General features: G+C 43.3%; 1 protein-coding gene across 8 annotated transcripts in view; it reads left to right on the forward strand.

Annotated features, from left to right (window-relative positions):
- Positions 1-15,008, forward strand: part of myt1lb (myelin transcription factor 1-like, b) — a 99,332-nt gene that overhangs the window by 59,306 nt on the left and 25,018 nt on the right. For 6 of the 8 annotated variants that reach the window (XR_011178851.1, XM_069160887.1, XM_069160886.1 and 3 more), the window contains 3 exons: positions 5,223-5,707; positions 9,248-10,411; positions 14,638-14,772. Coding sequence is in view for 7 of the 8 variants with exons in the window: in XM_069160887.1 (XP_069016988.1) it covers positions 5,223-5,707; positions 9,248-10,411; positions 14,638-14,772 (1,784 nt within the window). In the remaining variant the exon portion in view is untranslated. The remainder of the gene's footprint in view (positions 1-5,222; positions 5,708-9,247; positions 10,412-14,637; positions 14,773-15,008) is intronic. The other 2 variants (XM_069160891.1, XM_069160892.1) reach the window with 1 other exon arrangement.

The following is a 15,008-nucleotide window of genomic DNA, read 5'->3' on the forward strand; positions in this document are numbered from 1 at the left end:
CACCTGCGTTATGCCTTTCCTGGAAATAAGATCAGAATACATCAACATATTATTTTTTTTTTTTTTTTATGATTTAATCTGTTATTTTCTGTGTCAATCAGATAAACAGCCATTGGTTTCTAAAATATAAAAAAAAAAATTGTCAAAAGAAATCCTCTGATTTTTGTAGTCCAAAAGCCAAATGTAGACAACGAGGGGAAAACAAAAGTCCAATATCTAATCAACTAATCATTCCAGCTGTACCCCAGAGTTTTAACATAACATTACTCTCAATCCCGATTTTCTCCTCCTTTCATATCATATGATAGAATCTCCAGAATGGTTTTGGTATCTCCCGTAGTGCAACAACAAAAACTTTCTGAGTAGCTCTCCTCCCATCTTTAATGCTTTCAGCTTACTCTCACATCCCCCACACGCTGCTCACCAGCTCCTTGATACAGACACTATCAATATGGTGCACAAACAACCTGTGAGGAGGCGCTTTCTCCCAAGCACCAGGTTTGGTAGTTGTCAGATAAGACAAAAGGAGCTGTAAGGAAGCAGTTCAGGTCTTGGATGGACTTCGAAAGTGAGGATAAATTAAAGAGGATGTGGCTGAGCCCACTGGAGTGGTTGCTCGCCACTGTATCTCCGCCATGCAGCGCTCCAAGGCTCTCGCTCGGCTTGGGATGAACGCGAGACTAGGCAGACAGCAGGGTGTAAGGACATCGGCAGTGGCACGGATAAACACGAGTGCAAGAGTTAATGGCAAAAGTCAAGGCAGTGCAAGTGGCAATCTGACTAAAGTTGAGACTGCATTTATTAGCGGCAGGCTGCAAATATTAAAACTCGAGCAATGAATGGGCAACAACAGGCTTATTGAACCAATGAGATGAACAGCATGTCGGTCGGTCGAGGAGAAAATAATTAAATAACCGTCCTGTAAAGAAATGATGAATCTGGCATATTAATGCTTTGTTGAAATATGTAACCAAACATGAAAAGATTATACTTAAATGTTGCTCTCATTGTTGAGACTTCTATATAAATCCAAGTGGACATCTACTTGCAGCACACAAAAAAAAAAAATTAATTCACTTTCACATAAATATCGTCTAAATTTCACCGACAGTGGGGATTATTTCAAGACCACAGCTATGAAGTAATATTTAATGTGGTTTAGGACAGTCTGACAGGCATTCGGCAGTGTGTGTGTGTGTGTGTGTGTGTGTGTGTGTGTCTGTGTTCATGTGTGAATGGGCCACAGCAGCTGATATGCAAGCTGGAGCCTGAGCCGCCAGAAAACGCCCCAAATTGCAGCGTCTGCCATGTGCTGAGCCTCCTGCACCAAGACACTGTCTTTTGTTCTCCCCCTGCTAGCGGGAGAAGCCTGACAGCTCTGAAATGATCCTTTTTCTCTTTCTCTCTCTCACACACACACACACACAAACACACACACACACACACAGAGAAGTCTCCTTTTTTTTTAACTCTTCTACCATATATTTCCTAGTTTTGTGCACACACAAAAGAGATATGTTAACACATGCAAACATGCACAAAAACATACATTCTCCCATCTGTCTCATTCCTATAGCCACTAATTCCCCCCACCCCCACCCACCCCCTCCACCAACTCTCATTTTCGCTCCCCGTCTGCCTTTCTCTCATTTTTCCTCACTGGCTGGCTGTGAGGATGGCGAATCCCTCACGGATTTCTGGAGGGTATCACCATGGAGACGGGGCTCTGCCACACGTGTCTATAGATCCTCCTGCTGGATAGGGAGCACAGTCAGAGGTGGTGCATTCCCTCCATCTCTAGTGTGTTCTGTGGAGAGAGAAAGAGGCTTTAAGGAGAGATAGTGTGTGTGTGTGTGTGTGTGTGTGTGTGTGTGTGTGTGTGTGTGTGTGTGTGGAGGAGAGGGGGGCAGGGGGAAGTGATGGAAATATGGAGAGAAATTCATGTGCGAGAAGGACTGAGGTAACATATATATATATATATATACTCTAAAATATAGGTGGGGAAAGTGGATGTGTGGGCGGAATAGGAGCGGGTGAGGTTATGATTGGGTGAAAATAGAGGAGGTCGGGTGACAGGAGAGGAGATGACAAAAGGAGAGAGGACTCAAGAGAAAGGCATCAGCGAAAGGAGGCAGAGTAAGAGGCAACAGCATCCTCATCCTCGTGTCAGGGAGACAAATAGTGTGTGATGCTAATGACTGGCTAAAGCTTTTGCCCCTGCTGTGAACAGCCGCTAATATGACTGCTAATAAAGGCACCGTGGAACGCTGTCGCATTCCAGCAGTCGCTCAACTGTCACCCAAATTTAGCCAAACGGGAGCTCTCCTTCTCCTGCCGCTCGTTTCCCCTGCCTCACATTAATGCTCCAGAAACGTGGGCCCCCCCACCCTGTCTGTATAATGTTTCAGGTTTCTTTCTGCATTAGAGGGCCACTTGTTAACACTGTAATAGAATTTGTTCCATCTTATAATGCTGAGGATGCCCACTCCATAAAATATGAAGTAGTCGTTTTGTGATCTGAACCTCTTTTCTTCTTTGATTGCTACCTCTCGTACTGCACACTCTTCTTGGAGGATTTTGTGATTCTGCCAGGGGACAAAGCAAAAGGAAACTTTGAATGGTACAGTCTTTTCTCATCACCTTCCTTTTTTTTTTTTTTTTTTTTATTTTATTTTGCACAATGCCTCCAGAATTTCTTTTTTTTAATTTTTTTTTTTTAAATTTAAATGCCACCTAATTATTTCTGGAATTTTAATTGCCATGTGCAGTGAGTGGGATGCGGTGCCTGTGATGACGAATGTTGTAGCCAAGGTCACACAGCGATGTAGCCAGGGAACGTGGGATGGCCAAGCTGTGGAGGCTTCCTGTGGCTTAGTCATCGTGGGGCTTAGAAGCGTCAGGGCAAACACACCTTTCACAGTGTCACTGCAACCTGACAGCTCAGGGACAAGAGGACACCTGAGAACCAAGTTGTTCTGTAATGCAAAGCATCTTAACACTGGTGTGATTAAAAGTCATTTACATAAAATGTTCTGTGGTTGCTTTCAATGTGCAGGAAGTTTAACGTGGAATCCAAATATCTGTTCCACTGTAGGTGGAACTTTAAGCATAGTCAGGTTTTAAAGCATGTTCACTCGCTGCTAAATGGCATCTTTGTTTGTACAGTCCTGACCTAAAATCATGTTGTGTACTTGACTCCTTTTAAAAATACAATGGAAAACACACTACCCAGCATTTGTTATTTGCTATCCATTAGCTGATGTTGCAAAGCAATTATAGCAATTCAATAGCTGTTTTGTTTTTTTTCAGAGGGATTCAGGTGCAGTCGTATTAATACCTGTCAGCCACTGAGCAATGCTGTGGCTTGATGTTTGACAGCAAACACTTCCTTAAGACTGCTTTATTGTTAAGATAAAGGTAGGAATGCGGGGCCAGAAGACAGAGGGAGAGGAGGGTGAGGACCTGTGTCTCTCTGCCTTTCACACCACTTCTCCGTCTCGCTCTTTCCATCCCCCTCCTTCCTCCCACTCGCCTATGCTCCTCTCCTGCCAGCCCGCCTGCCATGGCAGCCGCTAACCTGCTGGGACCGGTCCTTGATTTATTTGGAGAGGGCCCTGGAACAGAAGGGCCAGGATGAGTGGCATTTTAATGTGCTTTTGAGATGTTTGGTCACAAGCACTATTGATCACTGTGCTGCAGCGCACACACACACACACACACACACACACACACACACACACACACACACACACACACACACACACAACCCCTCCCTCACTGTCCCGCAGACCCTCTCACTGCCCTGGGGGAGAGGTTGTCAGGCAGGGAATGAGTTTCCATGAGGGTTTAGATTAATGAAATGAGGCCCCTGGTTGCGGGGGGTACAAGGGGTCAGACCATTAAGGAATCCCTGGGCCGGGTGAGATTGAGCCTGCCAGCAGACTGGACCCTGACTGACTGATGGACGTGCGGGACTGAGGAGAAAGTGAGAGAGGGATGGTGGAGGATGCATTGGATATTTGATGGTGGTGCACACTGACATGAGAAACAGAGGAAAAGAGGAGAACAAAAATGGGTAACTAAAACCGTCAGCACCTGACCACTGTGCTGAGTTTCTCCCATAGCTGCTCCACAAGAAAAGCAGCTCACAGTGTCAAACAACTACCATTTTCCTACTTTTGCAGCCTTGTGCCATTCATTCACATCGGATCTTTTTGTAAGTAGTGCAGAACCGGGGAAACATCCAGAGGTTGTAAAAATAGGAGCCAGGGATATTTCACACATGAGTGAACATGCCCAAAGCGTGTTTAGCTCTCTTCCACCCCAGCCTGGACAGAAGGGGTTCATTTGATGGCCAAGACACTCAGCAGAACTCAGAATAATTCTGACCGTGTGTGCACTCTTGTTTTCATGTCCCAAACGTGTGCAAAGCCACAATGCACATACATTTGACTCATATACACAAACAGCTGCACACGTTCTAAAGTCCCACACATGCAATTTATGACCGGGCGCCACGCAGGTAGCAGTTTGGGTCTCTCAGAGGTTTGATGAATCAAATGGATTAAGCTCCTGTGATCAGTAGCCTGAGCAAATACACAGATTATCAGATTATCAGATTAGGATCGGTCCCCCTGCTGCCGAGGGGAGCCAGAGAATACATTAAAACCTGAGGTGCCTTGGCAAGATTCAATTAATCAGGCTACAGGTTGTCTTTTCCCCCTCCCCCCTTACAGTCAATCCCAAACAAGCAGCTGCACTCAGTTCATTACAGAACAAGGGCATATCAGTCCGGAACAAAGTGTTTGCAGGTCATGCACAGTCATTTTCTTTTGCCTGAAGAGCAAATTCATGTTACCTGAATATAAATTGGTGTGAAAATAAACTGAATCTTCTGCTCTGTTTCCTTAAAATTAGAGATTTGATCCCTTTGTAACAGTTTTCTATAAGAAATGGAGCATTTGATTATAATTGCTCAATAGTTAATGAATACATATCTATTTAAAGTTGGTTCGGGAACGTTTTCTATTTCTCTCAGCAGCAGCAGAACTTGAGAGGCACTAGTTTCCTTGCAGAAAGCGGCTGTTGCTCCCAGGCGTCTCTGTCCATTGTTTTCCTTTCTGATATAGTTTGGAAGTCACAGCATTTAAACACAGAAGCCTGAGTACAAATCAGCATCAGCATTTATGGCTAACATCTGCCATCTTGTCTCTTCTCTGCAGTGTGTACGGCTGCCCTTTGGCCAAGAAAAGAAAGAGTTTAGAGAGACAAACCCTGGAAACCTCCCCCAAGAGGAGCACCTACCTTGATGACATGGACAACTCCACAATGGAGGAGTGCTATGAGACAGACGGTACCGAGGAGATGGACGACAGGGAGGACGAAGAGGAGGAAGGACCTGTAGAGGCGGAGGAGGAAGAGGGGGAAGTGGAAGAGGATGACGAGGAGGTTGAAGGCTACATGGACTACAACGAAGAGCAAATGGAGCACGAGGACGGGGAGGTGGAGAGAGGGGACGCAGATGGGGAGGAAGAAGATGACGAGGAGGAGGAGGAGGAGGAGGTAGAGGTCGAGCAACAAGAGGAAGAGGAGGAGGATGAAGAGAGGGTGGAGGAGACGGAAGAGGCAGAGGAGGAGGAGGAAGCAGTAGAAGAGGTGGACTATGAAGAGGGAGAGGAGGAGGAAGGGGAGCGGAATCAAGGGCAAGGTGAGAGCACTGTCTCATCACGTCCTGAATAACAAGGACATAAATGTACTGAATGCATTCGAACAACTTTATAGAATTAAAGAAGAAATAGTTCAACACGCTAGGTTACGCAAGTACTCACTTTTTGCCTGAGAATTAGTTGAGAAGAGTGATTCCATTCTCACGTCTGTACGGTAAGTATTTAAGGTTGCAGCCAACAGCCGGTTCACTCAGTTCAGCAAAAAGAGCCGTAATGAGGGGAAAAAACTGAAAAGGCTGTCTCTGTCTGAAGGTAACAAAACCATCAGCACCTCTTAAGATTAGAATGTTTAGAATCTTGGTTTTTTTTTAACAGTAAAAATAATAATTCACTGCTTTATGGTGGGTTATGTGCTGCCATATTTGCCTGGCTGTCTCGGTAACATCGTGGTTTCTTCACCGAGTTGCTTCGCTTCTGTTAACTAGCAACAGAGCCAAGGCATAGTCCAACATGTAACACCTCCTGAAATGTGAATTGTTGTTTGCACTTTGACCAAATGAGACAAGATAATTGGTGAGGTTCAGAAGTGTCTTTTGCTACCTTCAGACAAAACCCGGCTTGCTGTTTTTCTCCCCGTCAACAGTTGTTCTGCAAAGCCAAACTGACAGGCTGCTGGATCTGGCTTCATTTTTACCAAAAAGATGTAAGACTGGTAACAATCGAAACTTTCCACCAGAAAGTGAATGGAAATATTTCCCGTCATTTATACATTTCTCTATCAATTTAAAAATGCGTCCATTAATTTGAATGCCACATCTACATATTTGTGGTTTCACCTTTGATGGATTTTAGTTTGAGGCAGTTGGACATGATGCTCAAACGCAGATTGCGTTTTGCATTGGAATAAGATTAAAAGACGTGAAACGACAGACTGAATCCACCATGACTGAAACCACACAATCTTTTATTCATGCAGTGATCGGCTATCTCTTTGACATGGTTTGTTTATGTCATTCATTTATTTCTACATTTACTTGCATATGCACTCAAAGCATTTGCTTTCGGTGTATTGGCACCAGATTATTTATAAACTTCAACTTGCGTGCCCCTTTATTGATTTTTCAGACGGCTGTTTAAAAAAAATATATATATGAAAGCCTTTTTCTAATTACAGATAAATGATCTAAATTATGGGTTAAAATCAGAATGGTCCTCCTTTGCAATTGTTTTCCATTGCTATTGTTTAACCTTCTCCATAAGACCTTTGCCACAGCCTAAAAAGAACAAAATCATGCTAAGTTAATGAAACTGCTGCCACACTGCACACATTCTTCTTTTTTTTTAATCAAAAGATTTTAAGTTGCTGCTGTTGCAAATCAAAGCATGAATTTTTAATTGAGCCTCTCCGGATACAAAAGTACCACCTAGTTTTTGGACTGGGATTTGAGAAACTCCTGCCCCATATGACCCCCCCCCCCCTCCCCACCTCACCCCACCCCCAACATGCCCAACACCAGATCTGGCAGGTTTCTCTCCAGCAGATTCTTCTCTGCACAGCCGCATTACGATTGGACCTGACAGTGCCTTCAAGTCCAATTAAGAGCGAAGCTCTGAGAGAGGAGTGTGTTAACCTTGTTTGGCGCGCAGCTCTACCCACCCAAAGTGTTGATGCGGCGTCTCAGCAGCCGCGCTCTTATTTTCTTGCAGACGTGAAAACATCTCCACAGACTGGTTCTCATTAGAGCCCACAGCCGAGGTCTTATCCTCAGCAGTCAGACGGTGGACTGCTGCCACTGTGTCTTCAGCCTGTCAACAGCCTCTCTCTCTATGTAGTAGCTGATTACCGTGTATTTTTGATCAGTGCTCCACATACCACACCATGTCGTGGTTGCCAGTAGGAATTCTGCAACGCTTTCTCATCGTTAATCTCTCTAATCGTCATGATGTTTACCTTATTGGAATAGAAGGACTTAACAGCATTTGAACCATGCGAAAAGCAGAAATATCTTTCCATATGCATCATTACCACAGTCCCCATTTACCCCGACACAGCTGTACTGAATGTTTGCTGGGCAAATTCCAATCTCCTACATGTAACAAAGGTGACTTTCTGCAGCTTCTCTGTGTCTCTCAGTAGCATGCACATCTCTGTAGCTAATCCAACACCAGTTGAGGGAAGGGCAGTCTCTCTGTTCCCTCTTTAATCTGTTTCGCTTCCATATCCCTTTTGTGTACCTTGATTGCTCTTCAAATTGCTTTCCCGTGCCGTGTTTTATACCATCAAAAATTAAACCCCTAGTGCAGAAGGTTGCTGTAAGAAGCCCCTTCACTGTCAAAATATGTGCCTGGTCATTCGTGACTGTTCTGTCTTCTCGCTCTGAAGCCCTCACTAGGCAAGCACCAGAAACGGTGTTGCTCTCGTTAGATTGGAGTGTGTGTAAGTGAGCGTGTGCACACTATGTGAGTGAGAATCAGCATGATCAGTGTTTTTATGGTGTCTGTTCTATGTTGTGTGGATTTTTCCGCTGGTTTTTTTGCACATTAACGTGTAATAAGTCAAATTCATTTCTCTGTGTATACTTTGATTACAGAAAAGTCTTTTGAACCTATTAATATTTAATTACTAACATTCATTACTATCGTGTTTTTTTTTTCTTCTGTTTTTCTCTGTTATCATAATTTTTTGTCTTGTAATTTGCTTATTCCCAACAAATGTCATGAAAACTCGTATTATGATCAGTGTGTGCGTGTGTGTGTGTGTGTTTTTTTGTGGGGGGCGCTTTGGGTTAATTTTCTCTGTAGGAATGTAAGTGGCAAATGTGACGCCAATGTGAACGATGTGCTCTTGGCGGCTCAGGGCGGAAATGTGAAAGGAGAGATTGGAAGTGCTCCAGGAGTGAGTGCTTGAAATTACTGACAGAAGAGGTTCAGTAACCTTTTGCAGTCTGTCAGAATCAATTAGGCACTGAAAGGAATTCTAAAGATGCTGATGATTGAATGAAAAAAAGAACTTTACAAGCAAACGATGAATAGCTACTGACTGGGGTTCATCGTGTTACACATGGAACATCATATTATTTCTCAGAGTTTTAGACTCTCCGGTAAAAAAAATGTTCTCTCGCATTCGGAGATTTTTTTTTTTTTTGTTCAGCATTCTTACAGTGCTTAACAATGACTAAAATGTCATTTAATTTGCAACTTTTTGCAGAGCTTTTTTTTTTTTTTATTGATTTGATTCATCATAAGAACTGTGAATATCTATTTGTAAAGAATTATAGGAAATTTAGGTAAAAATAAGATTTATTTTTACCTAAATAAGCCAAAGTTATGGCCCCTTGTTTCATAAATTATTATTTACCAGAGCATCTTTCTCTTTAACTTCCCAAAACACTATATTTAACTTCCGGTGCTGATTCACAATTCAGAACACAAGCTGCTGTTAAGACTCTCAAAGTAAATTATTAGGGGAAGCAAAGAGTTCCTTATCCAATTTAGATGGGCCGAGCCCAGAAATCTGATTTACCAGTAAAATAGAATGACGGAAATGAAATTACAAGACGTTTGCTCTTTCTCTCCAACAGAGGACGATCAGATGAGCAGTGGCGAGGGGGGCGAGAGTGATGGTGGAGGTGGCGGCATCAATGCCAAATCAGGCCAGACAACGGAGAAGGACGATAACAACAACGAAGAGTACGAAAACTACGACGAACTCGTGGCCAAGTCCCTCCTCAACCTGGGCAAGATAGCAGAAGACGCTGCCAACCGAGCCATGACGGAATCTGAGATGAACAGCAATTCGTCTAACAGCGCAGAGGATGAAGAGGACGAGGAGGAGGAGGAAGAAGAGGAAGAAGAGGAGGAGGATGACGAAGAGGAAGAGGAGGAGGAGGAAGAAGAAGAGGAGGAGGAAGAGGAGGAAGAAGAAGAGGGTGAAGGGGATGAAAGACAGAGGGGTGATCTAAGCTTAGACATTGACAGTGACGTAGTTCGGGAGACGGTGGACTCCCTTAAACTGCTGGCACAGGGTCACGGTGCCGTGTTGTCTGACAATTTAGATGGACAGGAGTTTGAGAACAGAATAGGCGAGGACGAGACTGACTGTACCCACAACGGGCCAAATGCACACAATGGTGGCAACGGACTAATTAAGACCAGTAATGGACAAATAGAAAACAGCGATGAGGAAGTGTGTTTAAGCAGTCTGGAGTGCCTAAGGAACCAATGCTTTGACCTGGCTCGGAAACTAAGCGAAACAAAGTCCGTACCATCCCAGCAAAATCATTTCTCTTGTGGGGATCCCAATCAACAACCCCAGCATCACGGCTACGGGGATTACCACAGTAGCCAAGACGACAGGCGATCGCTTGACAGGAACTATTCCGACATGGACAATCTCATGAAGCTGGAGGAGCAGCTGAGCCCGCGCTCAAAGGCCTTCGCCAGTTGTGCACGGGACGAGCGATATCACACCCACCACCGGGACTTTGATGAGGACACAGCCTCGGTGACATCAGACCGATCAGAAGAAGTGTTTGACATGACAAAGGGTAATCTGTCCCTGTTAGAGAAGGCCATTGCACTAGAGTCAGAACGCGCCAAGGCAATGCGGGATAAAATGGCAGCTGAGGCGGCCAGGCGAGACGGGGTGAGGTACACCCATGACGACCATGGCCCGCGGCATGGCTACGGTGTTGAGCGTAAAGCCCGGCTTCCTGATGGTCTGAAGAAACCTTTCTACCATAAAGGTGAGTGGTTCTTTCAAACACTGACACGCTCAGATGCACTCCACGATTCCACTGGAAACCATGTCTACACGAGTGGAGACATGTTTACCTCATTTAACAAGCTCAGGTAAAATGTTTGTCTGCCAATGTTTGACTATTTTATCTATCCTGTACTGGAGACGAGACAGCCCACATGCATTCTGGGAACCTCACTGTAACCCCAGGACAAGCTTTTTCAGCCAATTTGGAAATTCACATCTCGGTAGCAGCGGGAGCGGCAGCAGTAGCTTATGTTGTTAAAATAGGCCAGCATGGAAACATCAGAGGGTAGGCTTGTCAGGCATAAGTAATGGCAATCTGCACGGCCTGTTAGGACCGCAAATCTCATCCTTGTGATGCAGCTTGGGGTAAAGCTGCCTATTTTTAAACCAGCGCAAGCACTTGGGAGAAGAAACTACGAAATAGAGGCCTTGTGCCATTAGAAAGGATTCATTCTGCAGGGAACAAGGCAGCTTTTTTTTTTTGTCTGTTTAGGTCGCTTTTGACCTACCGTTCAGATTAATACTTACTGATACCTCAGAAAAAACATATAGACACATCTGGCTAATTATGCATTACACATAAAAATTATATTGACATTTCACAGTGGTCTGATTGCAAACTCCTTTGTTTAACTCTTAATTATTCTTCTCATCATATCCTTTACTGCAACAATATACAGACTTAACTAGGTTAAATAATTTCCTCCCATAAGGAAGATATCAGATGAGAGTCACAAATAGGAGCATGCTAATTCACAGCAGGATGATATTACACCTTAAATGCCACACAACTCACAGCAGGTTTATATTGTGACTTAAATGCCACACAAATGCTAATTTCAAAAGCCTTCCATGGCCTCCGCATCTGGCTAATGTTGGAATAATGAGAGGACGCAAGACAGTTGCATCACGATAACATCTTTCCTCTGGCAAGATAGTCGAAGACACTCGTTGACCAGGGTTCTCGTGTGTGATTTATAAAACAGGACATGGCAGGGGAGGGGTGAAGGGGGGGCGGGGAGGGGGGGGGGGGTTTCAGAGATGAGCCCTGCTCCCTAAGAGAAGCATGAGGTTGAGATGAAAATTGAACAGTATCAGAATAACCGATAACGAACGACAGGCCCACTGACTGCACATTAATTATCCAGAGATGGTATGGTAATGGGGCCATTTGCTATGCAAAGCGCAGACCGACCCCAGCCACAATCAATATCCCCTGCTTTCTAATATGCCTTCCACTTGACTGCCTGCACCCTTTCGCAACAGAAGTGTGGCAGACAGAATGCCCCGTGCATCATGTCTGTGTACACGTGTGCGTTCATGTGTACGGAAATGGAGAATTATTTCCAATATACTGTTCAAACATTAACATTGAATGCAATAAGAAGCTATTATAAAGAAGACACGTTTTACATGCAGCCCGAGTTCCTTATCAACATGAAATTTCCCCTGCCGTTATTGCACTGGTGCCAAACAGAGAAGCCAGACATGACATAGCAATATTGTATGAAACTTATATGCCCCCGACGTGGCAGAGATGGATGATAGCCACGGAGGATAATGAGGTGCTTTTGTTCTGATGAATGAGACATGGGATTGTGTTTGGTGACTCACTTGCAAATGTATGAGTAGGTGTACCTTATGCCACCTCTCAATTTTGTCCTCTCTGAGCAGTCCACCCCCCCCCCCCCTTTACCAGATTATTATTTTCTTTGCTCTTGTTCTATCATATTGGTCCGTCAGTAAATGCCTCAGTTGCAGCTACTGAGTTACACAAGCCTTTGAAACATGAATCTGTAGTCTTTCTCTCCGTGGTGGGAGATAATAGCCCTTCCCCTGCTTTTCTTACAATAATCTCCTGATAAATGACAGATGACAAATCACTCCAAATTGATTCTACAATGTGATACATGTGTCACGTCCTGAAACTCTGCTGTGGAAATATATTATCGGTTAGGACTTTCTTCTTTTAAAACAGTAATTTTAAAGAGCTGTTGCAGCCAGTTGCGGTAAGAAGAATGCTTGACCTTGTTTGAGGGTCAAAGTATTTTAAAGGTGGACAGTTCCATTTCCAGAAACAATGCCAGTTGGCACAGCTTGGCATCACTTTTTTTTTTTTTGGTGGTAACCATATCTGATCTAGGTTTGGAAGAAATAGGAGATCCAGGTTTTTAGAGGAGAAAGACAATCTCATCCGGTGTGTGCATGTGTGTCTGCGTGTGTTTCAGGGTGTGAGTGAGTGTGTGGGTGTACTTTTTGTACCCTTATTGTTATACTCAGGTCAGCAAGCTGTCACGAGAAGCTCAGACTGATTTTAATGAATAAAAAGTGAGATACAATTTCGATTTGATTTAAATTGGAAAATGAAACAAAGGTCATCAACCCAAAGAAAATTCACAAATCTCACAATTGTACTACAGTAAACAAACTTCATGATCAAAATATCTGTCAACCAGCAGATGCTGGTCTTTGTCCTTGTCAGTCTTCATTCTGTTTTTGTTTTTTCCAAATAAATACAGAAATGAATTATGGCCAGAAAAAAAAAAAAAAATCCACTCAACTTCAAATGTGTTCAGTTTCAATGGTCAAGTATTTTGGGCAGTTATTTAAAAACTGAAGATACGGAAGAGTAATGAAAGTTTCAGAATTATATTTATTTGTAACAGTCTGGAAAATAACATCATTAAGAAAGCATACATTCCCAATAAATGACGAATACAAAATAGAAATGCAAATAATATACCAAGCTTACTTAAAATCATATTTACATTTTTATTAAACAAACCTTAGCATGGATTATATCAATGTTAACTTTGGCATCTGATATTAATTTAGGTTTGGTTTTAGTCTTTTGACAAAAATGTGTATTACTTTTCGTCAAATATTAGTCCTTAAACTTTTGGTTTAGTCAACTAAAACCATTTTAGTCTAGTTTTCCAGTCTAATTTTTATGTTTTTTTGTTTTTAATATCTTCTAAGCACTTTGAGGTTAAAGCTGTTGCCACCTTTGTGTACAGTTCCCATGTTTACAGGTGTTATACTCATTTATTTTGAGGTTAATGGAAAAGGTTTGGAGTCCATGTCCCTCTGCTCTGCTGTGATACAACAGGTTGACTCTCCTCAGTAAATCCAGTTTACGTTATCATTTCAAACTCTGAACCGCTCTCACCAGCGAGTCTGTTTAATGTCCCGTCCAACTGATTTGGACATTTGCTTTCTCGCATTCAGCTCCTCAGGGTAATGTTTCGATAAGTTCAGGGTTGTAGTGCATGTGAGCAGCAACGTCTCTCAGATTATTCACTGAACATTACGCGCTCACTCAGATCCTGTCAAAGCCTGTCTTTAGCATGATAAGCGATGCCAAATATTGAACAATATAGCATTAGTACATTAATCCAACAGTATTTCTTTAATGAGCACCTGGACACCAATTAGCTGTAGACAGTGTTGTCATTAATTCTGGAACTGAAACATTCCTTCTGACAATGACACAAAAGAGACCTGACTGACAGCGACATTAACGTTACATCTATATCGTCCCAACCACAACAGCAGAACAACAGGTCAAGCAGATAAATCTCCTGAATAAGAAATATTTTTGGGGCGGGAGAGGAAACTTTAACTCATGAGAAGAGGCGATGTGTGATTCCACAGATGCTGCAGGTCACGGAATAAGAAATGTATTCTTGTCTTTAAGTATTCAACTGTTTTTTTGTTGTTGTTTAGTTTCCCTTATTAAAAAAGGCTGTCATCGAATGTTTTTCATCATAGTTTTTAATTGGCGGGTTTAAGGCATTTTCTCTAAAATGAGAACTGCCATATAATTGAAATTTGATATGAATTTTTTGACACAATACTGACTGTACATAAAATAAATTGATAAGATCTATTTCAAATCATGCAGTGGAAGTGGTGTCTACAGTCTTCCTCAGACAAAAATAACATTTTGAGAATTGATTCATTCACAGTAGAAATTACATCCTTGGCAATTGCCAGACTGACAAAGCAATGCAGCTGTTTATTGCTTTAAGATCAGTGTCTGCCTATCCTTCATGCCAAACTCTCTGCTCCTAATAGCTGGCATTTTTGAACCCCTGGTTTCTTGCTCGCCCCAAAATATGCCAGCATGTTGTACTCAAGGCAGTGGCACAGCCTTCCAGCATTCTGTGAATGTGTAATCACCTCCATATACCTCTCTGCTTACAGATGCTTCACGTGCAGACAAGAAAGACAGCCGGTGTCCAACACCTGGCTGTGATGGCACGGGTCACGTGACGGGCCTGTACCCCCACCACCGGAGCCTGTCCGGCTGTCCGCACAAAGACAGGGTGCCACCAGAAAGTAAGCACATCAGTCACACCCCAGCCCAACACCAGTTTAGTGTATTTACCCCGACCTGTGTCCTTCATGTTCTTTGATGTTCCGTAATCGGCATGTTACCCGTGATCGCTGCTGTGTCTGTGTGCTGTGTACTTGCTGCTGTGGTTAGACTGTGTGGGTACTTCAGCGCAGGCTATTGTGAGGTGGGTCGCAGCTGCACTATTGCGACCTTTTGCACGGGGCCATGGTTTTGCTTG

Source organism: Embiotoca jacksoni, unplaced genomic scaffold (assembly GCF_022577435.1).
Source record: "Embiotoca jacksoni isolate LCO1_2020_lvr unplaced genomic scaffold, fEmbJac1.0.p SCAF_27, whole genome shotgun sequence".
Classification (NCBI taxonomy): Eukaryota; Metazoa; Chordata; class Actinopteri; family Embiotocidae; genus Embiotoca; species Embiotoca jacksoni.